The 25182-nt window shown below is 45.3% G+C and overlaps 1 protein-coding gene across 1 annotated transcript in view; it reads right to left on the bottom strand.

Annotated features, from left to right (window-relative positions):
• Positions 1-2451: 2451 nt before the first annotated feature.
• LOC138491199 (cytochrome P450 2J2-like) overlaps positions 2452-25182 on the bottom strand; it is a 382346-nt gene continuing 359615 nt past the window's right edge. Inside the window, exons 8-9 of the mRNA XM_069617584.1 lie at positions 8154-8295; positions 2452-7932 (exon numbers count right to left, since the gene is read on the bottom strand). Coding sequence (XP_069473685.1) covers positions 7736-7932; positions 8154-8295 — 339 coding nt within the window. The 3' untranslated portion in view covers positions 2452-7735. The remainder of the gene's footprint in view (positions 7933-8153; positions 8296-25182) is intronic.

The following is a 25182-nucleotide window of genomic DNA, read 5'->3' as shown; positions in this document are numbered from 1 at the left end:
ATCGCCTAGCGTTACCAGCCCCACCGATTCCCAGTAGGTCCTAATAATCACCCTCAGCTGATTATCCCCTCCTGTCAAAGCAACCAGCGGTATCTGCGGGAGGCACGGGCATGGGACCTCCATCAAACGACAGGCCCTATGCCAAATTTTCCACCCAAACCTCAACATCGCAGGACGCCCCCTCATTTCGGTTTCAGGCAGCCAAATCATTTCTTTCAAATAAAACGGGGCCTAGTCCTGTCCAAGCACCCTGTGCTCAGGGGTCACTTCATCGGAGAGCCACTTAGCCACATACTGTAGCTGTCCCGCCAAATAGTAAACCTCAAAATGAGGCAGCCTGATACCTCCGTTTTCATAAAAGTTCTGCAATTTCCAAAACGCCACTCTATTTCGGGTACCATGCCACAGGAAGTCCCTACACATGCTGTTCAATTTACTGAAAAACCTCTTGGGTATCATGTATGGGATATTACTAAAGTAATGCAGGAGCCGTGGCAGAACTATCATCTTAAGCATAGCCACCCACCCCATCATCGCCAAGGGCAGCTTTTCCCAGAACTGCATGCTGTTCCTAATTTTCTCGACGGCTACTTCTGTATTGTGTCTATGTTCTTCTTCCACCGTGTGATATACATCTACGCCCAGGTAACGAAAAGAGCTAGTTGCCCATGGTACCTGTAGCACCGGTAGTCTATCTACAGGGGTCCCCTTATAGTTACCTAGCGGGAATATGACAGACTTTTGGGGGTTCACCGATATACCCGACAACTCTGCATACCTTTCCATCACTTCAAGTATGTATAGGAGATTTTCTTCTGGGTATTGCAAGTACAGTAGCAAATCATCTGCGTACAAGGATATCAAGTGTCGTTCCCCTCCTACCTCAATGCCTATCGCATCATACTGTGCCCTAGGGCATATTGCCACAGGCTCCAGGGCTAAAATGTAAAGCATCGGGGACCAGGGGCACCCTTGTCTGGTGCCTCTACAAAGTTGCCATCTCTCGGATATCACCGCTCCGGTTCGGACCCTGGCAAGCGGCTCACTATACAACATCTTAGCCCACCTGATATAGCCCGGCCCCATTCCATACCCTTCCAAGGCAGCCAATAGCCATGACCACTTGACCGAATCAAAAGCTTTAACTGCATCTAGAGACACTATCACCATCTCACCTTCATTCCTGCTCCCCCATTCAACCAGCCGGTGAAGTCGCCTATGGTTGTGTGTTATATTCCTGTTCAGGACATAACGCGTTTGATCAGGATGTATCAGTCTACCAATCACTTTCTGCAATCGATTTGCCAGGACAGCCGTTAGAATCTTGCTGTCCTGATTTAGCATCGACAAAGGCCTGTAGGAACCACATCTATGCTCTGGTTTATTGGGCTTGGGTATCGGTATTATGATCGTCTCTCTGAGCGACTCAGGCAACCGTCTCAAACGCTTCATTAAGCATGTCCAGCATGGGGGGAGAATTTCCTCTCTGTATACTTTATAGAATTCGCTGGGGAACCCATCTGCTCCTGGGGTCTTACAGGTAGGCAACTGCTTCACAACCGCCTCTATAGAGCTAGCCGTATCGTCATTGTTCGAAGTGGGGCTTGCCCCATTGGGTTTGAAGAATTGTGTGTTCTTGGTAGGGTGTGAGGCGGACCTGAAGGTAGTCTGGGGGGAACCGGAGCCAAAGGTATGTTGAGGTTCTGTTTTCTTAGGTTCCGGTGAATTGACTGTCCTGGTTCGCTTAAAGTGCTGGTCGCGTGCACTATTTCAGCTATGCTGCTGCAGGGCTCGGCCCTTGGTTGTGTATCGATGAGTGTGTGGTCCTTTCCCCGGCTTGGAAGTAGGTTTGCAGTAAGGGGAGAGGAGTATACTGTTCCTGGAGCAGGGATGGGGGTCCAGCTACAAAGGTGGGTGTTATGATGGTGGGGGGGGCCTCAAAGGTGGGATGTGGCTGGGTGCAGGAGGGAGGGACAATTGTTGTAAAGTAGCTGTCTGCATTCTGGGCGATGGTAGGGCCGGACTCGGACAGCTTGCAGTGCTCAACATTGACAGGGGAAAGACCTGGTTGAGGCTTACCTGCAATACGGCTGAGGCCTGCAGTCGGCATCGACGAGCAGCATATAGAGCTGCTGAGAGGGACAAAGGCCTTTCCCTCCCTGTTGCCTGTGCTTCCGGCGAAAGTGTCACAGTGCATGCAGTGGCCGGCAACGTTGTTTCCGTAGTTGCCTCTCAGTGCAGCAGTCCAGAAAGTGTGCCAGTAATTGGGATTACCGCCATGCTGTTTCCAGAATGCCACACTTGGAGTGCGGCCCTATTTGTTGAAAGTACACATTCAGCCCTTTTCATGGTCACATATATTATTAAATAGTCTACTTAATTCACCACTAGTGGCTCCACAATACATTTTAAGTACATGATTCTACTGTGAATCACCACTTCGCCTAAACACCGAAAGCGAGAAATATACTTTATTTCGTTTTTCGCAATTAACAAATAGAATAAACCACATCTGAGAAAATATTAAAAACAGTCATATTAAAATCGATAACATTAAAAGGCTTAACATTTTCTTGCCATATGTTTAAAAGCTGCAGCAATAAACTCACGCAGATCATTAATATAACGCGTCTCCCCACATGACAGAACACAATTCGTAGCATCTGAGACATGCCTGATATGATTGACAATAAAATGATTTTTTAGCCAAAGACACCTCAAATCCAATAACTTTGGGGAAATAAATAAAAAGTGATTTAAGTCATCCTCAGTTCCACAGCCATCTATACGGAGCTTGGTGTTATATATCACAATAATGAATTGGGAAATTCATCACAATCTTTCGGCTTGCTTGGTTGTAATTTAATCTTGGATGTCCTCTCATTATCTCACCCTGAATGCCGGGAAATATGAGGTATTGTTCTTCCCTGCTAACACTCTTTCTCCTCATCTTTCACCCTCTTTTATATCGTTTCTCCATCTCACCCAGCGCTCTCAATCTTGGTATTTACTTTTTCGACGCAAATCTTTCTTTTTCCTATCACATCTCATAAACTTCCCGTTCCTGATGTTTTTATCTCTATAATATTCATAAAGCTGGTCCATTTCTTACCTTTCAAGCATCTAAACTTCTAATTTCTTCTTTAGTTTTCTCTCGACTTTTCTACTGTTCATCTGCCTTGCTTGGGCTACCTAACTCTCGTCTTGCACCTCTTAAATCAGTGTTCAATTCTTCTATTCGTCTTCTGTGCCTACTCTCGTCGCGGGACACTATTACCTCTTCTCTTGTTCCACTTGATTGTCTACACTTTCATTCTCAAATGAAATTTAATTTTCTCTGTCTTGTTTTCAAATCTCTGCATGGTCTTGCTCCCAGCTATTTTACTGCTTTAACATCTTTCTATATCCCATCATGTTCTCTTTGCTCTTCTTCTCAATTTCTACTTTTGGCTCCTTGTTCCCCCTGTGCATAGTTTCGTTTTCATCCCTTTGAACTCCTTTCTCCTCTTCACTGGAATGCTCTTACACTTTCTCTTCGCTCTATCTGTGTCTATTCTCTATTCTCTGTTCCATGGTTCCCAGAAATCCTACCTACTTCAACATTCTTGAGTGATTCTTTTCTGGATTTTGTTTATACATTTATATTGTACTGTTCTGTATCCTTTGTACATCACTTTGGTTTAAGGCACATAATAAAAACAAATAAAATACAAATACAATACAACCACGTCATACGTGCCCTCAGAGGCAAAACGTTCAATTGCACCATTGCAATAATGAGCCTTTGCACTGATGAGCGAATAAGCCTCAAGGAGAAATTCTCATCATAGGTGCGGGGTGCTTCCTCAGGTACCCCAACGTACATAAGGTTTCCATACTATTAATTGCAAATTCAAAATGTTTCTTTCTAGCTTTCGTACGAAGTTGATGCTGTGTCATCAAGCCATCTATCATCAAAGGCAATTCCCCATTTTGTACACATACTGGAGCAGTTCTTGTACCAACGGTAAGTGGCATACGGCTCCGCCTTTGGTATTTCCTCCCTCACATTCGCAATGTTGGGGTTCGTCAGAGGGATGGAATGCAGCTTGCAGAAAAATTCTAAAAACCTAAATTCGGCCTGTATGCCAATATTTAAGACACCAGTCTCCAGCGCAAGCGAAGTCCCCAGGGTGCTGGGCATTAGACCTAACAGCTTTCTGAGACAGATGCATAAAATACGATCCAACAAGGAGCAGCTCACACTTCCCCACAGCTCACTGCCATACACAATGGCAGAATAGATCTTAACCGCAGGGGCTTGAATACACGTATCAAAGCAAAAACCACCACCTTTACGATAAAAAGTCCTGCGCCCACCCAAACTGGTCCTTAAGCGGTTCTCTACCATTGATAACTGTGCAAACCACTGCCAATTGCTTGCAAACATGGCATCCAGATAGCAGTATGAATCATTCACAGTTAGATTCACATTATCTATGCACCAATTATAATTATTGTCCCTTTTGGAACCAAAAACAACGATCTTGGTTTTCTTTGGGTTTAATTTAAAACCATTGATTTTAAAATAATTAGACACATAGTTAAGGCTACTAGCAAGCCCCTTGGGGGTCAGATCTAATAGTACTGCATCATCTGCAAAAAATAGAGTGGGATACATCACCCCATTCAGAGATGGAGGAAATTAACCTGCCAGATGTAAAACAGATATAAAATCTGATAAGAAAATAATAAACAAAAGTGGAGCCAGGGGACAGCCCTGCTAGACTCCTTTATTTGCAACAAACTCGGTTGAAGGGCCTGCTCCGGAATGTCCTGCTATAAAGGCCCTGGTGTTCGAATATAGGCATCCAATCAGGTGCAGCAGAGGAGCTGGAAAACCCAGTTTCTGAAGTTCGGCCCCCAGAAGAGCATGATTAATAGAATCAAAGGCCTTTGCTGAAAGGCTGCATCGACTAGTCTCCTTCTTATCCTCACGTATTTATCCAAAACAGTTGAAAGCACAAAAACATGGTCCGATGTTGAACAATCCTTTCTAAATCCAACCTGATAGAAGGGGAGTATTTTATTTTCCTCAGCCCATGTCTCCATCCTGATAAAAAGGCAGTATCTTATTTTCCTCAGCCCATGTCTCCAGCCTGATAGAAGGGGAGTATTTTATTTTCCTCAGCCCATGTCTCCAGCCTGATAAAAGGGGAGTATCTTATTTTCCTCAGCCCATGTCCCAGCCTTCCCGCAAGCAATTAGTAAAACAATCTGAAATGCTGTCTAATAATGAAATGGGGTGATAACAATGGGGGTCGGTCCTAGAGCTTTTGTTAAAAATTGGTTTGATTGCGCTCAGAGGGCAAGAATGTGGGATGTTCCCTGAGGCAGCAATCGTATTAAAAAAGTTTTAGAAGAACTGGTATCCACCATTCGGGGAACCACTTATACATTTCTGGTCTGATGCCATCAGGGCCTGGTGCCTTGCCTGGTTTAGTACCTAAGATAGCTTTTTCCACCTCAACAAGTGAGAAAGTAAGGCCTAAATCAGCCTTAGGTAGCAAAGGAGGAATTACAGTCTCTTCAAACACAATAGCCCTAAAGTGTTGGACCTACTAACGGTCCAATATAGAACAAACCCAGACTTGAGCACCATCCCTGAAGCCCCATGCCACCAGATCCCAAAAACCTTTTATGTCATTCTCACGTATGGAGTTTTCTAATCTTTCCCACTGGGATTCATACAGAATCTGTTCTTAAGCCTCAGAGGTTTTATATATTCGCTCTTGGCCATAAACCTAGAACCTGCAGTGCTCTTATTAGCTCTAGCTTCAGGCCATAGCGCGAACATAGCCCTGCAGCACTCCGCGTCAAACTACAGGGCATCAGAGCGAGCCCCCACTCGGGCCCCAGGCCAATCCTTTGATGGAGAGGTACCAGTATTCCTGCATAAATCAGAGATAAGAATCAACAATTTCTAGCTATTAAAATAGCAGCCGGGTCCTCTAGAGAAGACTGTAACAAAAAGCTTTCTCTCTCCACTCTTTTCCAAAATCCCATCATCACTACCCAAAAACGTTTCTGAGCCAATAGATGAGGGCGCCATATTCCGTCTGGTAATTAGCAGATCGTGATCACTCTTCATGCGCGGACTAACCTCAAAGCTCTTCGCCCTGAAAAAAGAGTTACAGTCGACCAGGCAGTAGTGAATTAAAGAATAACTGCCCACTCAACCATAAGTATATTTCGAGGGGACATCGTCATGGGACCTCCCATTTAATTCAACCAAGATAACAGCGGCCATGATGGGCAATCGAGTTAAGCAATAGGAATACAGATTTATCAGAGCTGTTTTATATATATATATATACTTGCACCTAGAGGGCAAGAGGCCACCTGAGATTCTCCCCCACCTCTCACCCCCCCATCTCCCACCCTGCTAGCATCGAACCTGATTCTCATACCCTTAACCTTCCCCCTCCCCCACTCTCCCTCTTTCTCCCCTCCCCTTGAGTAAATTGTTCCATATACTGTACTTCTGGTTTGTTTCACGTTTGTAATAAGCTTCTTTAAATTTTGTATCTTGTTGTTACTCTGTAAAGCGCTTTGGCGTTAAGCGCTATATAAGTTCAATAAACATAAACATAAACACATATCACCCTACAGTCAATTTTGAACACGTATGTAGTCCATTAGCTAGTTAATACGTCAAGTAAGTTAGATAACAGAAGCTCAATTGCAGAAACAAAGTTCTCTTCAATTCCTCTCACTTCCTGAATAACAGCCTGAAAGAGCCAGTGGTAAGTCCTGTTGTGATGTGGCCTATCAATGCCTGCAGAACGGTTCCATGTGTTAATATCCCCGCAAAAATATCGCGATACAAAAATATCTGCATATTTCTGCGGCGATATTGACCCATGGACCCTGCGGGGGACACCCCCGCAAGCCCCTGCATTATTTTAAAATGTGCGGGGGACACCCCCACAACCCCCGCTCCCACGAAATATCCCCCCCAAAAAATATCACCTATGGCAAGACAAACGGCCATATGTACGGCGATATTTTCGGTGGGGATATTTTGTAGGGTTCCCTGCAGAACACAGTGTGGAGATGATGGGCGCCTAGTAAAAGCACTGACATAGACATATCCATCCAATAATACCAGCTGCCCCCTCTTCTTACTCATAGCATTCATGTTTGGCCAACCTAGGTGTTGCTTTGCAAAATCTACCGCTCAAAACCTAAAAAGAACACTGCACCAAGAAGTTCAGAAATATCAAGAAAGCTGTTAAGCAAATGAATTACCCTTTCTAGCAGTGCAGCACTAGAATAACATAGAACTGTCGGGGACACAATCTTGAAAGAGCCCAATTATTAGCGCCATATAAGGGGCAGGGTCACAGCAGTCCCAATCGCGTGAGGGAGGGAACAGAGCGTCTGAGATGGCGAAACAGAACTGGGTGCGTGGACACTTATACCCAGGAAGGGAGACAGAAGCAAACAGGAAGGCAGCCAGAGTGGGCACTGGGGATTCTGTGACATCTTTGTAAATCCTTGTAATTTCTGCCCCCTGATACCTCTGGGTCTGCCGCGCACTATAAATGAATAAACAAACAAACAAACATCAGCTTCTGGGGACTTATAATAGGACTTGGCGCCTACATTGCCAAGATGCTGATTGGCAAAGACACACCCAGCGATCCACTCCAGGGGCTAGCACAGAGTGTTAGGCTACTCAGCTTTTTTAATCTCAGTGGATCTTTGCATTCTGGTTGGGAAGAGCACAGATCTGGCAAGGCATTGGCTTCAAGGTTGTCCCAAACATGGAATGCAAATTGACGTCTTTCTCCCCGCTCGCCAGACGGAACGTGAATCCTCTGAGCAGGTTGGCAAAGAAGGTGAAGACCACGGTCTTTGCCAGGCGCTCCCCCAAGCACACTCGAGGACCTGCAAAGGGGATGAAAGGAACTTGATTACGATAAGTGATACACACAATTTTTTTTTTTTTAAACTGCAGGCTCTTACGAGCCACTAGAGTTACCCATTTACAGTGTACATTTCGCCTCTTAAATTATTGGTGCGGGCCATCTCCACCTAGGGTGGTACAAGAATGGCCCTGCCCGTAAAGTCTACTACAGCTGATAAACTCATTCATGCCGATGCATTACCTGCAGAAAATGGAAAGAAGGCCTCCTTCATCACAAAGTTTCCATCTGTGTCCAAAAAATGATTTGGATTGAACTTCTTAGGTGTTTCCCAGTGGGCTGGGTCATATCCAACTGATGCTATGTTGGCCAAAAGAATCGTGCCCTGCAAGGCAAATACACTATTATTGTATCATAGATGGATGGAATAAACAAAGCTGGGATGGGTATTTCAGAAGAAGAAACTGTCATAACCAGGCAGTATTAATTGATAGAAACATTTACATTTAAAGCCTGGAAGCCTCCATCGATCAAATATTCTGATCGCAAAGTGAACACAGCTAGAGCATTGATAGATGTCACAGAAGGTTTACTGCTACAGACATGATCTTTGAACACAGCTAGAGCATTGATAGATGTCACAGAAGGTTTACTGCTACAGACATGATCTTCAGAAAATATTCATCGAACCGGAGAGATGGACAAATCAGTGGACCAGTGGATGTTTGGAAGGAAGAACAGATAGGTGAGTGGAAGGTGAATGAATGGAAACACATGTGATGGGAAGATGGATAAATGATGACTGATAAATGCGTTATTGGAAAGATAAGCAGTGAGGCTTGAAGCCCACCTGAGACCTTCGCTGTCAAAATTCAAATATTTATTACCGCAGGAAAGCTGGGGAAGAGCTATGAGAGCAAGCTGTGCTCTGTCAAACCCATTCCGGACACAAGAAACTGATTTACACAGAGAAGTTATCATCACATGGAGGATATGCAAACAATCCAATAACTTGTCAGAAAAATAAAAACAGTGGGAAGGGGCATGCAGCCATATACTTTCTTGGCGGGACAGTCAGGCATCCAAGGATCTTTCTGAATCGAGCAGAGTTTCTGTAGAGCTTGCTGGTTGCTGTGTTATCATAAAGTCCCTGGGCTCATCTTACTTTATAGAGTAAGGCATCTTTGTCTTCCTTTCATTGTCTGCCTTATCCGAGTTATTCTCAAATGCTACCACTGGGCAATGCTCAAAGAAGGAATATGTCTGTGTGGAGTCCTGTCCCGCTATGGTTAGGCGCTAGAAGTAGAGCACGAAAGCACACATGGAATGTACTGGAGATATCACATGGGCAGACAGTACTAAATGAAAGTACATGAGAGAGGTCTGATAGTGAGGCGTGGCGGCGTGGAAGGTAGAACCAACCTAGTTGTTCACCACTTCTGTCTCCCTGATGGACCCAAAATATCACTCTCCAAGAAGACCACCATCGCTAGCGAGGGGTCAGAAAGGAGAGACCCTCCCCCTCACAAGAGACATGGAATGGACATTTTCACCCAACCCTGGAATCAGGTAGTGACCCCACTGATCTCTGCACCAGAGAATTGGGATCGCCTCAAGAAAGCCAGCCCCTTGGTGCACTTTGAGTGTGTCAATGACTGGGCGGAGAGCCTGCAGCTCAGTCTTCATCCCATCAAGTCCCAACTCGAGACCTACTGCATTATTGTTTTGGTTTTGCCCCATGTTATAAGCGATCTTTTCTGTTGTGTTTTAAATAAAACTATTGAAATCAATTTTCAGTGCCCCGCCTTTTTGTTGATACCCAGCTGCGTTCCTAGCAACATCAATAATTAATAATAGTTGGCCCCAATGACTTATATTTCGGTCAATTATTCTCTACTCTTTCACTTTTACTTTCTAGAAGTGTAGTGGGTCCTTTGTTATATATGTCCATTACTTTCTCATAACCCCTTTTGAGACTCAACACCTCCACAGGGTAAGTCAAGAGCGTGGCCCTGCTATAAATGGGCAACTCAATTTCATATGGGAGGCATTCGGTCTGTTCTCTTTGATATTATTTGTCTAGCGCATTGGAAGAGATAAACAAAAGTGTGTCTTTTTTTGTATTTATCACAATGTGACCTTCAAAGGTGGCACTGCAGTTGACAAAAGGGGTGGATGTCAGGTTCAGTGAACAATGAAGTGATGAAAGAGTGTTGTTGTGGAACAACGTAAACCAGAGGCAAAGACCACAGACAAAGACAGCATTGAGATCTTGGGCGTACGGCTTGCGCAAGACTCCAATATACATGCACTAGGTATCCCCAGAGTATCAACCACTGAGCTAGGGCTCTCGCTATGTGATCTCCTTCTCTCTCGGTCTCTCACGCTCCCTCTCAGTTCGCTATGTGATCTCCTTCTCTCTCGGTCTCTCACGCTCCCTCTCAGTCTGTCTCTATTTCCCTCTGTGTCGTTGTCCCTCTATTCCCTTCTGTGCATTGACAGGTGAGGTCTCTCTATTCTCTGTCAATATGGCCTGGGACACTCTCACTCTCACTCTCTGTTGGTGTGGGCAGTTTCTCACTGTCTCTGTCAATGAAGTCTGTTTGTCTCTCTTTAATGCTTCCACTGTCAATGTGGTCTTTCAGAATCTGTGGTTTGGTTCTCTCTCTTTCCATATCCCTCCCACTCCCAGTATCTTTCTCTCTCCCTCTCGCTCCATCTCTCCCTATATCTCTTTCTCACACTCTCTTTGTATCCCTCTTTTACTCTACCTCTCCCTCTGTGTTGTTCTAACTCTCATTCTATCTGTGTGTGTGTGTTTCTCTCCCTCTGTGAGTGTCGTTCGCGCTCTTTCTGCCTCTCCTTTCCCATTCTCATCTTTGGCTCATATGCTATCTTATCCTCTGTGTGTCGATCTTTTTCTCCCTCTCCCACCCTCTCTCTCTGTCTCTCCGTCCCTCCGTCGGTCTCAACCACTCACTCTTTTTCCTCTTCTCTCCATTTCTCCCCCTCACCTACTGTCTGTGCCACTCCCTCGCTATCACGTCCTTTGCCTTCCTCCCCCACCTCCATTTTCTCCCTTCTATCTCTTCCTCTCTGGCTCGCAACTGGGGGAGGGGCTGTGGTCACTCAGCATGGCAGTGGCCTGGGAGCTCCCAGGTTACACATACTGCTATGGGGGCATCCAGATCAGTGGGGGCTGCAGCACAGATCAGTGGAGGCTGCAGCACCGTGGTCACACAGCATCAGCCTGTAGGCCATGTTATCAGGGCTGTGGTCACACAGCAACATTCTGCAGGCCCAATAAATGAGACACGAGGCAGAAGTGCCATTCATGGAGTGGTGCACGTGCCGCCTGAGGCTCCTTCTATTGACAGTCAGTCATGACGAAGCCATGACACGTATTCTTAAAGGGGACAACATCACAATGTAGGGTGACCATTTTTTTTTTAAATCAGAAACCGGGGCAGGCCACCAACATAAAAACTGACTACAATTTGACAGTTGCTGCCAACACAAATGCAGGGCTACACTTCTGTAGCTAGGGGGTAGGGTCTGAATTAGGGTGCTCTCTAGTAAGCCATGGCATAACCTTGGCAGTGATTGCTTTATTTGGAAGGCTCATCTGAATTCAAAAAAGTATTTGCCCAACTGCAAATCATGACAAGCATAATTCACTGAATCGAATTTAAAATGGGCCTGTGCACACTTCTTTTTCCATGTTCTTCAGGGAGATGTGTGGGCAGAGAGTGAGTCAGAGCAGCCACACTCAGTGGCAGTTTTGATCAGGTTTTCTGTTTGTGCGAGTGGTGGTTTCTGCAAAGCCACTGGACCCCGTCCTCTCCATCCCTATTACTTGTTTGCTGTTTCCTAGAGCCGCCCTAGTTCTTGCTTCCAGCTGCAAGATCGGTGACATCCAGAGATCTCCTGAAGAAGGGGTGCAGGAGGAAAGGCCCATAGTAGAATGAGAGCATCAGCGAGTGCAGCATTCCCCGAGGTGAGCACCAGTCTGGTATTTGGAGACATGCATTGTCATTTCATGTGTCCTGCAGCAGTGGTACCCATTACAGTTAGGGCCTATTGTCCATATTTGGGGATTTGAGGGCAGCGTGGATAGACTGTGGGAGGTGCTTGCATTCTGACAGAACGTGGTAGGAACTGGGGGACCAGGCTACAGGGTCTACAACTGTTTGCTATTGGTTAGTGTTTGTGGCTACTGTAACAGATGTCAGCTCAGTATCACTACCACCAAACCAGCGGCAAGCACCCATGAGAGACAAAATGGGGTGCATTCCTGGCAAATAATCTATTAAACAAAGGAAGTTATTTAATTTCACAAACATAGTAAACTGCTTTTTTTATTGTCCATAGTTCATTTCCAATGAGCACTTAAATTATATTCCGTAATGATAATAAAAACGTTCTATACTTTTCTTACTAAGCAACGCACATGATCAAAACCTAGAAAACTATGTACATTATTTGCTATTTTACTCTTTCGAAATACTCCTGTGAGAAACAGGAAGGAGACAGGTACTAATGAGGGCCCCTGACTGCTTTGCATAAAATCAAAGAGCATTTTGGGAACATATGAATAACCAACGATCTTAGCTTGGCATTCCTTTAATTTTTCACAACACTCACCCTAACATCAAAGTGTTTGTAACCATGAATCATATGCTACCATTCGAACAGCCTCAGGATTGGGATGTGAGGATAAAACGGCTGCAATACCTGTCACTTCATTGTGGTCTGAGAGCCGCCCCAAATCCTCGCTGCATTTCAGAAGTGGAGGAATTAACAGGGCTTGCCATGACTGTGTTAGGATGTCTGTGTGTATGGGGCTGTAGTCTGCATGCCCAGCTGCCAATGCACAGACATCCCTACATGACTATATACACAAGCATATATATATATTTTTTTTTTGTCAATGAAAAAACTTAGTTAACGGCACCTTTGTGATGTCATCCTTGATGTCCTGGGTGTTAGTCTTAGCAGTGCACAGTGGCGTGCGTTATGGTTGCTTAGATTACCATAACTGGCGAATTTCTGAGGTTTTTCGGTTTTACCTGTAACCATAGCATCCCTGTAACAATGTTTTTCCATTGAATTTCATAGCTTTTTATTAATGCAACTTAACCATAACTTCCCCTTAGCTAATTTTTTCATTGCATTTCATAGGTTTTTACTAGTGCAACTTAACCATAACGTGCCTGTAACAAAGTTTTTTCATTGAATTGTATACGTTTTTATTGGTGCAACTTAACCATCATGTCCCTTTAACAAAGTTTTTTCATTCAATTCCATTGGTTTTTATTAGTGCAAATTAACCACAAAGTCCCTTCAGCAAAGTTTTTTCATTGAATTGTATAGGTTTTTATTGGTGCAACTTAACCATAACGCCTCTTTAAGAAAGTTGTTTTCAGCGAATTCCATAGGTTTTTACCAGTGCGTGCTATTTTCCTACAACTTACTCACATCATATTTACCCCAATATAGCAACATTTGCGTCCAAATTTACAACATTTCACCTTAAAACTCTGCCATTTCCCACCTTCTAGCATCATTTTTAACACTTCTATGCTTTTTTCACTGTTTTTGCTTCCGACGACATCCGCGAATGTCTGACGTCACTGTGGACCTTCCGGACATTGCCATGTGACCTTACATGGACTCAATACATTTTTCTACCATTTCCATTAGCATTTTATGTTATGCTAATGGGATAATGTGGTGTTCATCCCCCGTTCCAGGGACTGGAATGGGGGATAACGGCCCAGCAGCCCAAGTTATCGGTCCAACCGAACTGTGTGTGTGCGCGCCCTGATCCCTGCGGGCTTCGGCACGTTATAAATAAATAATGAGGGCCCCAGACCATTATCCTCCATTGCAGCCCCTGCAATGGCGGATAAAGGCCATTAGCACCCTTGGTTCCCAAAGCGAGAACACGAGGTGCTAAAAATTTATTTTTCTTCCAACAGTGGGATGCATGCAGCGTCCCGCTGTAGGAAGGAAAATACTTTTCCAAGATGGCCACCATGGAAAGAGAAGGTGGGGCTCAGTACAGAGCCCCTCTTCCCTTTCCATGGCAGCCTGCAGAAGGCGAAGTCATAACCCTATGACCATATTACCACAAGCACATTTATTTTCCCTTTCAAACCTGTCCTACCTTCGAATAACTTTATCACATAGCCGGTCCCAGGTGGACATGGCCATTTTAACATCATGTTTCATCCCTCGCGGTCAAGGCCAGTAGCCAGATTGTCCGGGTCATGACCTTATACCATGACCCAGACAATCTGGCCACTGTCCATGGCCACAGGTTATATACATCAGTCACCAAAGTTATATCACTATTTTTTGTGCCTACATTATGACACTTGTCAAAAAATAAAACGCATACACGTTTGCAAAACCATGCTTTCAGTTCCTTGCCAATGCTCCTTACACAAATTCCGCCCATGTTTTTTTTAATGATAAGTATGAAATGTATGTACATACAATAGTCTTATAACTTAGCCCTCGACTTGACAAAATCCATGAAGACTTTACACAAACATTCAAGGTTGGGTCTATAATCTTTCTGAAAACCTTTGTCCGCATTCGTCAAACGGCAGCACGGCAAGCCATCTAAAAATGTTGAGAAAATCCCACCAAACGTTTCAAAAACATTTATATCTAGATTTAAAATAGACAAATCTGTACAAAAGTCTGCAAGACGATTATAAATCTACATATGCATGTTCTTGCAAACTTTTGTGCAGATTCGTCAAATGACACCACGTTTATAAGCCTTTACATTATTTTGGGACCCCCCTCTAATTTCGCCCCCACTTTACAGAATCCCACTAGACTTTGCAAAGCCTTTCAGTACCGGGTATAGAATAGAATTCCAAAAAGTCATGCAGTTTCATTGAGTGGTGCCAAAGTTATAAGCCATCCAAGAACTACTTCCCCCGAACATCTGAAGTGTCCCCAAACTTCACAGGACTGTTCGCAAACATCCAGATTGTTCGCTGACTATTACTGTGAAAAACACCTGTTTTTTGGCTTCTTATGGCCATATCCCATCCACATCACCCCTCACCTCCCCAGAGATTGTTTGATAAGTTTGACAAGTGTATTGTTGTAGTTTTTTATATGTTTTTACTGCGATGTCGCGGACATCGGCGAAGTCTGCGACTCCAACATGGCGGGCGTTTCCAAAGATCTGACGCACTTCACGCTTTTCACCATCCAATCAGTGGATGCATCCGATGTCCACGGACATCAAGTCACTCTCTAAGCCAGTGGCCTTCAAAATTTTTTGGCCTGGGCCCCTCCTGAGCAAAATTTGGGAAAGCTGGGCTCCCCAAAAATGCCAAATGGACAGTATGTATTCCGCACCGTCACCACACCCTACTCCCAGTATAGCCCCTGGGCTCCCCCACCTGCACCCATCAATGTCGCTGGGCTCCCTCATTCCACTCCTACCCAGTCCCTGGTCTCACCCCACCCCATCACACACCCTGGGCTTTACCCACCCTACTCCCACCACTATCCCATAGTTCCTGCCCATCCTGCTCCCAACGCAGTCCCTGGGCTCCGCCCAGCCCGTTCCCAACAGTCCGAGGGCCAGTGGTGGCTGGTGAATTTTTTAAGTGGAGGGGCATTCCTATTTCCTCCAAAAAGGCCATAGCGACTGAGCGCAGTGAGGGAGTCTGAACCAATCAAGGGAAGTTCGGAGGGTTTTCCCCCCCATGAATTTTCTTTAAAATAATGGGCCTCATTACAGGTCGGGCGGTCCGGATTTAACAGTGGCATTTAACCCGCCGCCACTGTTAATTCCAGACCGCCCGATCCCAAGTCCTGCAGGCGGGAGGTGATCTTCCTGCCAGGTCTGACTGGCGGGTTGAACACCTCCCGCCTGCAGGCGGATGTGGAAGCACCATCACGAGATGGTGCCGGTGTTTCCACTTCCCCATTCCCATTGAGTCCTATGGGACTCAATGGGAATGGGGATTTACCGAATTCTGCTTCCGGAATTCCCGGGACACCAGGTCTGTAATGCCCTGGTAATTCCGGGAGTCATGGAGGCAGAATGGTAATACAAGTCTGGCAGTAACCAGGTGGTTTTACCGGCGCGGTTACCGCCGGACTTGTAATGAGGCCCAATGGGTTAAAATGTTGCATTGTAGAGCATTCTTTAAAAGAAAATGTGTAAATAGCCAACCAGTTTGCAATTAGTGCTGGGTGGAGGCATGACATTTTTTACTGGACATCTATTATAGATGTCCAGTAAAAAGATCCCATCCCTGTCCCCTGGGCCCCACTGGGCCTAACACAATCAACATGATTATGTGTGTATGCAAGGTGCTGGGGAGCCAAGGGGGAAAGCATGGTATTTTTGACTGGACATCTATGATAGAAATCCATTAAATAAATACCATCCCTGTCCCCTGGGCTCCACAGCGACTCAGAAGGTGGGTAGTGGGATTGTGCAACAAAGGCATTTAGGCATTTTTAAGACACCTTTGTTGTACAACCCTCCTATCCCCCTCTATACACCACTCGCCAAAATCAGCTCAACGGACCAAAACAAACACACACAGCAGTCACTCTATCATTCACACAATCGTCCATCACCATACACTCACTCATAACACAAGCATCCATACACATCTTTAAATAAAAAAAAATGAACATAAACGTACCCTCTGCATTGGCCTGCGTGTGGGTGCTGAAACGCCCTGCTCCAGGCTGCTCTGTTCGTATGTGTGAGGAGGCGCAGGAGCTCCCCCTCGCACATACAGACATGCAGTGCCCCAGCCAGCATTTCCAATGAGCTATGCAATGCTGCCGAAGCAAAACGACCCAGCCTTACATGGCTCAGTGAGCATGTGCAGCTGGGGAACTGAACTGAACTATTAAAGGGAAATAGTGTTTCCCTTTGACAGTTCAGCCAGCCCAGGCACACTCCCTCAGCTGGATAAAGCAGCTGAGGGAGTGCTCATTGTTTCACTGGACTGGCTCCGTAGCTCCTCCATAATGGGTGAGGGGGCCACTGGGTGGGTGCCCTCTCACCATTATGGATGAGCCGCCAGGCTCGGACTGGCCTATAGGGAAATAGGGCAATGTCTGTCCCAAAAATGCTAAATGCTAGTGTGAGCGAGTCAAAATGGCCCTCCTTTTTGGCCAATGTGGGCCAGTTTGATGAGTTACTTCACTATGCAGTTAGTAATTTTGACCATTGTTGCTGAATAAATATTCTTTATTTACTTACATTTTAACACAAAGCACCCCCTTAGGTACTATTCAAACAGTCTGTGACTGAAGGAATGAATATCCATTTTCAACTGCGGGCCACTTTTTAATTGGTGCCTGAGACAGTGTCATGCTTCAGTCCGACCATGTAAGCCGCCCCTGCCCATTTCTTCCAATCAAAAAAAAAAAATGTTTTTTTAACATTTCATGCTGGCCTCTCATGGCCCCCAGGGATGTGGCACGGCCCCCTGTGGGGGGGGGTGGTGCCCCACAATTTGAATACCGCTGCTCTAAGCCAATCGGATGCCTGTCAGCAGACCGAACAGGGAAATAGGTCAGCGAACCGAACCCAGATATGTTTACCTACATTTTTCCTGTTAAAAAAAATAATACTGGACAGATGTCCATCAAATTTACAAAAGCACGCTTTCAGGAGCAAACCGCCGCTCCTGCCGCAAATTTGATGAAAATACATCCAGCGGTTTGGCCTGTAGGCATGAGCAACGTTTTTCTCCATTCAGTCTATGGACAAAAATTATAATTTTGGGACCCCCCCTATAACTTTGCCCTCCTTGACGAATCCTCACCAAACTTAGCAACATTTCAGAACGAGCCATATACGTATTATGCAAAGTTTGGTGAGGATTCATCCAGAGGCATCGAAGTTATAAACCTCCCGAAAAGTGCTCTTCCTATGAGATGAGCAACTTCACCATAACTACACAGCCGCTAACATATATATGTTTAGAATTTGCTGATTCCTTCATCCAAACAAAAGTGAGCAGCACCCTCCACAGCGATCAAAAATAAGTAATCCAGATCTGCAGTACTTCATGCAACCATTTCTTCCCTTAGTAGGTAAAAATCAGGGAAAATCACGGCACACAAAATTACAAAAAGAAACCATCAAAGTATGGTCCTCCCAAGGCGTAGCAAATAATTTTGCCGAGGCGTTTATGCGTTTCGCGGCTAACTTGCCGCTTGTTCACAACAGAGTGCCTCCTCTCAGAAGTTCGTTAAAAATGTTAAGGGTGAAAGAGGACTGGGTTGCCATGTTATGCCAAAGACATGCTCCACACCTCGGCCATCTTGGCCTAGGTTCCTATATACGTGATGAATAATGGAATGGGGTTTAGGATGCATTGTAATACTCAGTCTACATTTCACTGGGATGCCCGCAATGACCACATTGATCCTAATGATGTATTTAGGGCTGCCGCATATTTATTCTATCAGCACTAGTTGGGTTCCCAAACAGCCCGCATTGCACATATCCTTCCCTTTAATAGTGCCCATATGTCTTGTGCCAATTCCTTCTGATTTACTCCAGAATAGGCACAATGAATATGTGTTTAGCAATTTAATTAATATTGCCCATGGTCGAATTAACCCAATAGTGCGGAAAGAGTTGCGGCTCGCCCTTATACGGGATGTTGCAGTGTGCTTATAAGAATTACCCCCCTATTTTTGATAATGTCCATGATTTGTATGAACATTATGTACATCCAACCTGACATGTCTGCTGACCCAGATCACGCACTCAGTGCATAGACTAGTTTTACATGGGCAGAGAATAGCTTGGATTCAATGAAGTCCAAATGCCAAACATATTTCTTCAAATAGCCTACAAGTGCATAGTGCGATGGCAGTATGTTGAAATATACTAAAGTGCATATTTTTCTCATGGGCAAAAATGACTTAGATGTAATTGAGTCCAAATGCCCAACATATTTTTCGAATGAACAGAAAGGGCACAGTGTGATAGCACCATGTCGAAATATACTAAAGTGCATAGTGCAATACCACATTACAATAAGGTGCATGATTTCCTCATGGAGTATATCCAAATTAGCAGCAAGCAACATGTGGGAATGTACAGAAGTGCATAGTGCAATACCGCATTGCAATAAAGTGCATACTCTGTTCATAGAGAATGTCCACGTTGGCAACAAACCATAATCATATCGATAAGTCATGCCCAATGGGTTCCCTAGCTGTCTCTAAAGTCCATAGTGCAATAGCAACTTATGTCATTACCTTCAAATGCAGAATGTAGTAACAACATAGAAAATATGTATAAAGTACATCATATGCTGGCCAGTCGTATCTAACATAGGCATTCAGACCGTTAATTCACATCCCATTCTCAATGTACAGACTGACTAACTTTAGGATCCACTATGTGGTTATCATCTTATGTAATCATATAAAGTACATAATGTAGTCATGACTTATTCTATTGGTGACAATCTTTTCGATTTTTCTGCAATCAATGAATGTGTATAAAGTGCCTAGTGCCTTAGTCATTCTTTTGACCATCTGGTGGCCATAGTAGTCTCATCAGTCATTTACCCATGGTTTTGCTATTTACATTTGTCTTTGACTATTATAACTCAAGAGTGCTTTAAAATACCCATTCTTCCACCTTAAGCCTGACTGTTCTCTTCATTAGAAACTTGTTCCATTACATCATTGTACAAGGTGCATTAGAAACAACCACCATTAAAAACAAAGAAAAAAAACTTGTCAATTAAAATACATCATAGTCATTGCATTTCAACTTAATCACAGTGAATTGGGTCTCTGGAGATTTTGGAAACAGAACACCACACGTGTGAAACTGTAAATTAGTGGTATACACCACCAGATGTGCTGAAGACCACAGGCACAGACACAAAGAAAACACCCCTTCCCCTTTGTTTTCTTTCCGCTTACTTCCTTGCTGTTCGTGGTTCATTGTCCCAGAAATGTATAAAGTTCTTCGTCGATATTGTGCCCATTCGGCTGTTTGCTCACGAAGTCAAGAATACAGCGAGTTTCTTTTTGTTGCAACAAAGTTTCTTTATCACCTCCCCTGGGACCAGTTTCATATACATATACATATATGCAAACAAAAAAGAGGGGTGGCAGGGGCGCGTCTGTGGGTTCCAGTTGCAGTAAGCTCAAACAGTCCAAAGATGTTCTTCTAGTGCACATTAATTCCCCAGCAATTTTCAGGGAGGCTGATTGGATTCAGTTGTGCAGGGTTGAATGCCTCTGGTAAGTACCACATTGTGGCAGCAGAGAATTGTGGTAACTGTAGTGTAGAGCTAGCCAGGATCCAACTCTTCCCATTTTTCAATATTAGACCTCAGTGGGGAGAGGTGTTACCATCAGTATTGCACTCCTAATCAGGCATGTGAAGCCCGGTTGCAGCCCCCCTGGAGTCCCAGTCTCAAGTTAGATGTGAAAACAAAAAACAGGGGTGGCATGGGTGCGGCTCTGGGTCCCAGCTTCAGTAAGCTCAAACAGCCCAAAGATGTTCTCCTCCTAGCGTGCTTTCATGCCTCAAGAATCTTTAGGGGTGCTGATTGAGCTTTAGTGTAGAGCCAGCCAGGATCCAACTCTGGGAGGGGAGGGATGGGGAGGGGGAGTTAACATCAGTATGGCATGTGTAGCCTGAGTGCAGCCCCTCTGAAGCCTCAGTCTCCAGTTAGCTGTGCAAATAAAAAAGAATGGTTGCAGGGGCGTGACTCTAGGTACCGGCTACAGTAAGCTCAAACAGTCCAAAGATGTTCGCCTCCTAGCACGCTTTCATGCCTCAGCAATATTCAGGGAGGCTGACTGTATTCTGGTGTTATGTTGATAAAAAATGTATATAGTGCAACTTACACCCTAGAGCAACATGGCTCTAAAGAAAAAAACAATGTGACAAAGAACAACAGTCATACGTGGGAAAATCGACAGAAATGTACTTAAACAAGAGAGTCCTAAGGCAGTGTCGGAAAGACAGATCAACCATAATTCGCAAAAAGCAGGGTAGCTTGTTCCACAGATAGGAGGCCACAACAGAAAAAGGCTGGCCACCATTTCTGGATCAATAGACTCTGGGAATTTAGATCAAGAATTTAGACGCCGAGCGGATTCGCCAAGTGGGGACATAACGGCAGAACATTTGCTTTAAAAAGTCGGCACCCAAGCAATAGAAGGCTCGGTGAGCTAGACACAATGATTTGAACTCAATGCGGCATGCCACTGGAAGCAAGTAAAGTTGGAGAAATATGGCCATGTGCTGATAAGCCAGAAACAGCATGAGCAGCTGAATGTTGTAGAACATGCAGCCTGTTTAGCAGATATGCAGGTTGGGCTAGGTATAAAGCATTACAATAGTCCAAAGTGTCGAGAGTTCAAGACGCCATGACAGGAGCACGAAGAGAGGAAGGAAGAAAGGGAAGAACTCTTCACGAAACCTTGAGTTTGAAATGGCCCTGCTCACAGACCAAGCTGACTTTGCTCGTCCATGGTAAGGGAGGCAAATATTTTTACTCCAAGGTTTTTAACCACCGATGCTGGCTACGGAAAGGGGCCCAAGGACGTAGGCCACGAATCAGGAGTCCAGATGGAGGCGGCCGATGGAGAGTCAATAATCAACACCTCTGTTTTGTCGCAGTTAAGCTTAAGCCAGTTCTGGCACATCCAGTCCCAAGCAAATTTCAAACAGTTGTTAAGTTTAGCAGCCGCTGGGTTTGTCGAGGTTAATGGGGACCACAATCTGTGTATTGGCAGCATACATATAGCAGCGAAAGCCAAAGGACTGGATACGTTTTACGAGTGGATGAACATATACTTTAAAAAGAATAGGTGAAAGAGCAAAACCCTGGGCAACACCACACGTGACAGGATGGGGTGACAAAGTGTAGGGAGGCAAAGAAAGAGTTTGAGAATGATTAGCAAGAAAGGAGACAAATCAGGCCAGCACCGAGCCCGAGATGCCTTCCATGGCTAATCTACAGAGTAAGATGGTATGGTCTATAGTGTCAAAGGTGGCCAATCTAATGAAATCAGTGCAGCAGCGCCACCAAGATCAGAAAGCCGCGAAAGATCATCCACGACAGACACCAAGACTGACTCTGTGCCACTGCCTGGCCTGAAACCTGACTGAAAAGGATCAAACAAAAAATAATTTTTGAGAAAATAACTTAGAGGTGACTAAAGATTCCAAAAGTTTCATCAGAGAAAAAAGAAAAGAAATTGGGCAATAGTTAAAGGGAAGCAAAGGATCTAGAGAAGCATTGTTCAAAAGTGGGATAACTGAAGCGTGTTTAAGGGTGGAGGGGATGGAACGGTAGGTGAGTGAATTACAGCAGATCTAATCAAGGAGCAGTGTGAGGTATGATTAGTTTCAAAACTGAAGGAGGAATAGGTTCAAGGGGGAAGTAGATTTAAGTGTGGTTGTAGCCTGAATAATGTTGTCAGAACAGACAGGCGAAAAAGTGGACCAGGACAGTTGATGCTCCAGAGGTTGGACCAAAGGAATTTGAAGGCTAGAACAAGTAATTAAAAAAGGAAGAGCAAGGCAGGGCTGAATCCCTCTGTTACGTACCAGACTGTGGCAGCAGGGAATTCTGACAACTGTAGTGTACAATCAGCCAGCATCCAACTCTCCCCCATTTTTCAATATTAGCCCTCAGTATATATATAATACATCATTATACAAGTCTCTGTGGCATTATCAGGAGATGTAGAGAAGGGTCAGTTGGTGAGGGATGGCAGGTGCCCCTTCAGTGGTTAGCAGGTGAATTTTAAGTCTGATATTAAACTGTTTGACTGAGTGGAGCAGGGCGGTCAGTGAGAAAGGGCGCATCAACATGGGGGGCAGGAAAGGGTAAGGTTGAGAAGGGAGGAAGAGTGCAGATATTAAGAGCGAGAACAGGGGGGTGCTGCTGAGCTGCAGCAAATATGGCCGCTTAAGAAGACATCTCCGCGTCTAGGATTATCCTGTTTATACAATATCTTGTACTTTCGGCACAGTGGTGGGCTGTAGCCTGTTGGACTGGGTCGGCATACTGTGTGATGTTTTGGGCCATAACTCCTTGCCACACTGAAGTTTACAGAGTCATTTGGTGAAGCAGCATGTGTTCCCGCCTTGACCCGCTGTGCCTGAGCTGATAGGGAGAATGGGAGCAGGCTTAAGTTGGGGGCGACTTTTGGAGGAGGCGGGTTGCAGTCTGTGTCCTGCACATCTCCCTCACTTGTGGAGCGACTGGTGCCCGATTAATTGATCATCATGATCTAGCGCGTCAGCTGATACTATCTGTGTTGGTGCGGCCACCATATTGCCCTATATCATGGTGGCAACATTGCTCGTATGGCTACTGAGGCCCACATTGGATGCTCAACGCTCCCATCATGCCATAACATCTACGGAGCTGTGGATCTCCATTTAACGGCAGGTATGCCCAGCTGAGGATTTATTTATTTATTTATTGAGTGCTACTCTCATTCAGTGTGCCCGCTCCTGCAGTGGATGTAGGGAAAATCAGTGTGGCTGCTCTGCAGGACTGGCCTTTTTCTTCCTCTCCTTTACAGGATACATAGTTTGGAGGAATTCTGTTAACTGGCCTGTAGTGGCTTGAACTTGTTTGTCCAAGAGCTCTTTACTGGTTGGGGACCTGTACCCAGTGTCACATAACTCCATGCAACTAAACTTGCATCTACTACTTTAACACTGTGACCGTGAGTGAGATTGTACTGGTCTGCACTTGGAGCCGATGAGAAGTGGAGATCGCCCAGATGTGTTTTTGATGGAGATGACCGTGACCGCCATTACGCCCGTGGAGAAGCAGGATTGATCTCTGAGCTCCTGAGCTCGTCCTCCGGTGAATACGCTCTGAGGCATGAGGAGTGGCCTGCAAGGCCCTGAAACCACTCTAAATTGCGGCGCACATACAATCATAGATCCTGGGGGCATCTTATCCGTTTGTTGCAATTGTCATTGCACGGTGTGCAGGACCTGCAATAGGTGACTCCACTTTGACTGCTTCACTGGTGAAGGGTAAGGCCTATCCTACTTTACTGGACCCACGCTGGGGTTGGTGCTGCGCCCTGCTCTTGAGGGAGCACTTCTTTAATGGAACTCATATTTTCCCATTGACTGCCACACTGCATGATGTGTTGCGCTGCTGGATTGGTTAATATTTACTTTTGTTACCCTGACTCTGTCTGCCTCTGCCTTTTGCTCTGATCACGTGTGGAAGTGGAAAAGGCAAGAGGGGGCCCATGGATACTTACACAAGCACCCCCCAAAGGGATGCTGCAACAAGTGATGCCCCAGTAGAGAACACAAGTGAGGGAGCCCCGAACACCCCTAACATAGATCCCTACATGTCGGCAATGCAAGCTGGCTTCGCATCTGTGAACACTAAACTAAACGATATTGTGTCTACTATACAATCCCTCAAAGCATAGCTGAAGAGGGGACACATCGAAGCTGCTGAAACGCGGGTAGGTCACCTTTAGGATACAGTCGGAAGGCATGACTGGGATCTTCAGGCATTCAAGAAGGAGCTCCAGACAGTACACTCAAAGTGTGAAGATTTAGAGTTGCGCTCCCGCAGGAACAATATTCGTACAGTGGGGGTCTCTGAGAAGTCTGTGGCCCTATGGAGCCATTTGTGGAGGTTATCCTGCAGTCCATTTTTGGGGAGGTGCAGATCTCAGCGCAGTTCCTGGTCGAGAGGGTGCACCAGTCACTGGCCCCGGCTCCAAAGCCTGGGGCCACCCCACGTACGATTATCACCAGACTTTTAAATTACCGAGATCCTGTCACGTTCTTAGGCTGGCCAGAGAAAAGGGCACACTTCAATTTGACTCCGCAAGGATCCACATCTACCCAGATTTTTCAGCCCGAGTCCAGACAGCGAGGAGAACCTTCGACCAAGTGATAGACAGGCTCAGTATGCTATGATGTATCCGGCCAACTCCGGATGAGGCTGCAACATACATAGAGGTCAATACCTTTCCCAGCAGGTTGAGGTCCCAGTTCAGGCCAGAAGGGTTGGGCCTCATCCACGGTGACCGGAGATTGACATTTTGATTCCTACATATATTACTGCTGTCAGTGATTCCTTGTTCTGGCTCTCTAATGTGCCACATTGTACGCTTTGCTGGACGTTTTACCATCTACAGTTTTGGCTGGTGTTCGCAGTGCACTCCCTGAGATAGCACAAATAGAGTTATTTTGGGCACACTATCAAGTTCGGGTTGATGG

Source organism: Ambystoma mexicanum, chromosome 10 (assembly GCF_040938575.1).
Source record: "Ambystoma mexicanum isolate Mex_15411 chromosome 10, UKY_AmexF1_1, whole genome shotgun sequence".
In the NCBI taxonomy this organism is placed as follows: Eukaryota; Metazoa; Chordata; class Amphibia; order Caudata; family Ambystomatidae; genus Ambystoma; species Ambystoma mexicanum.
This window is presented reverse-complemented; position numbering and strand designations above follow the sequence as displayed.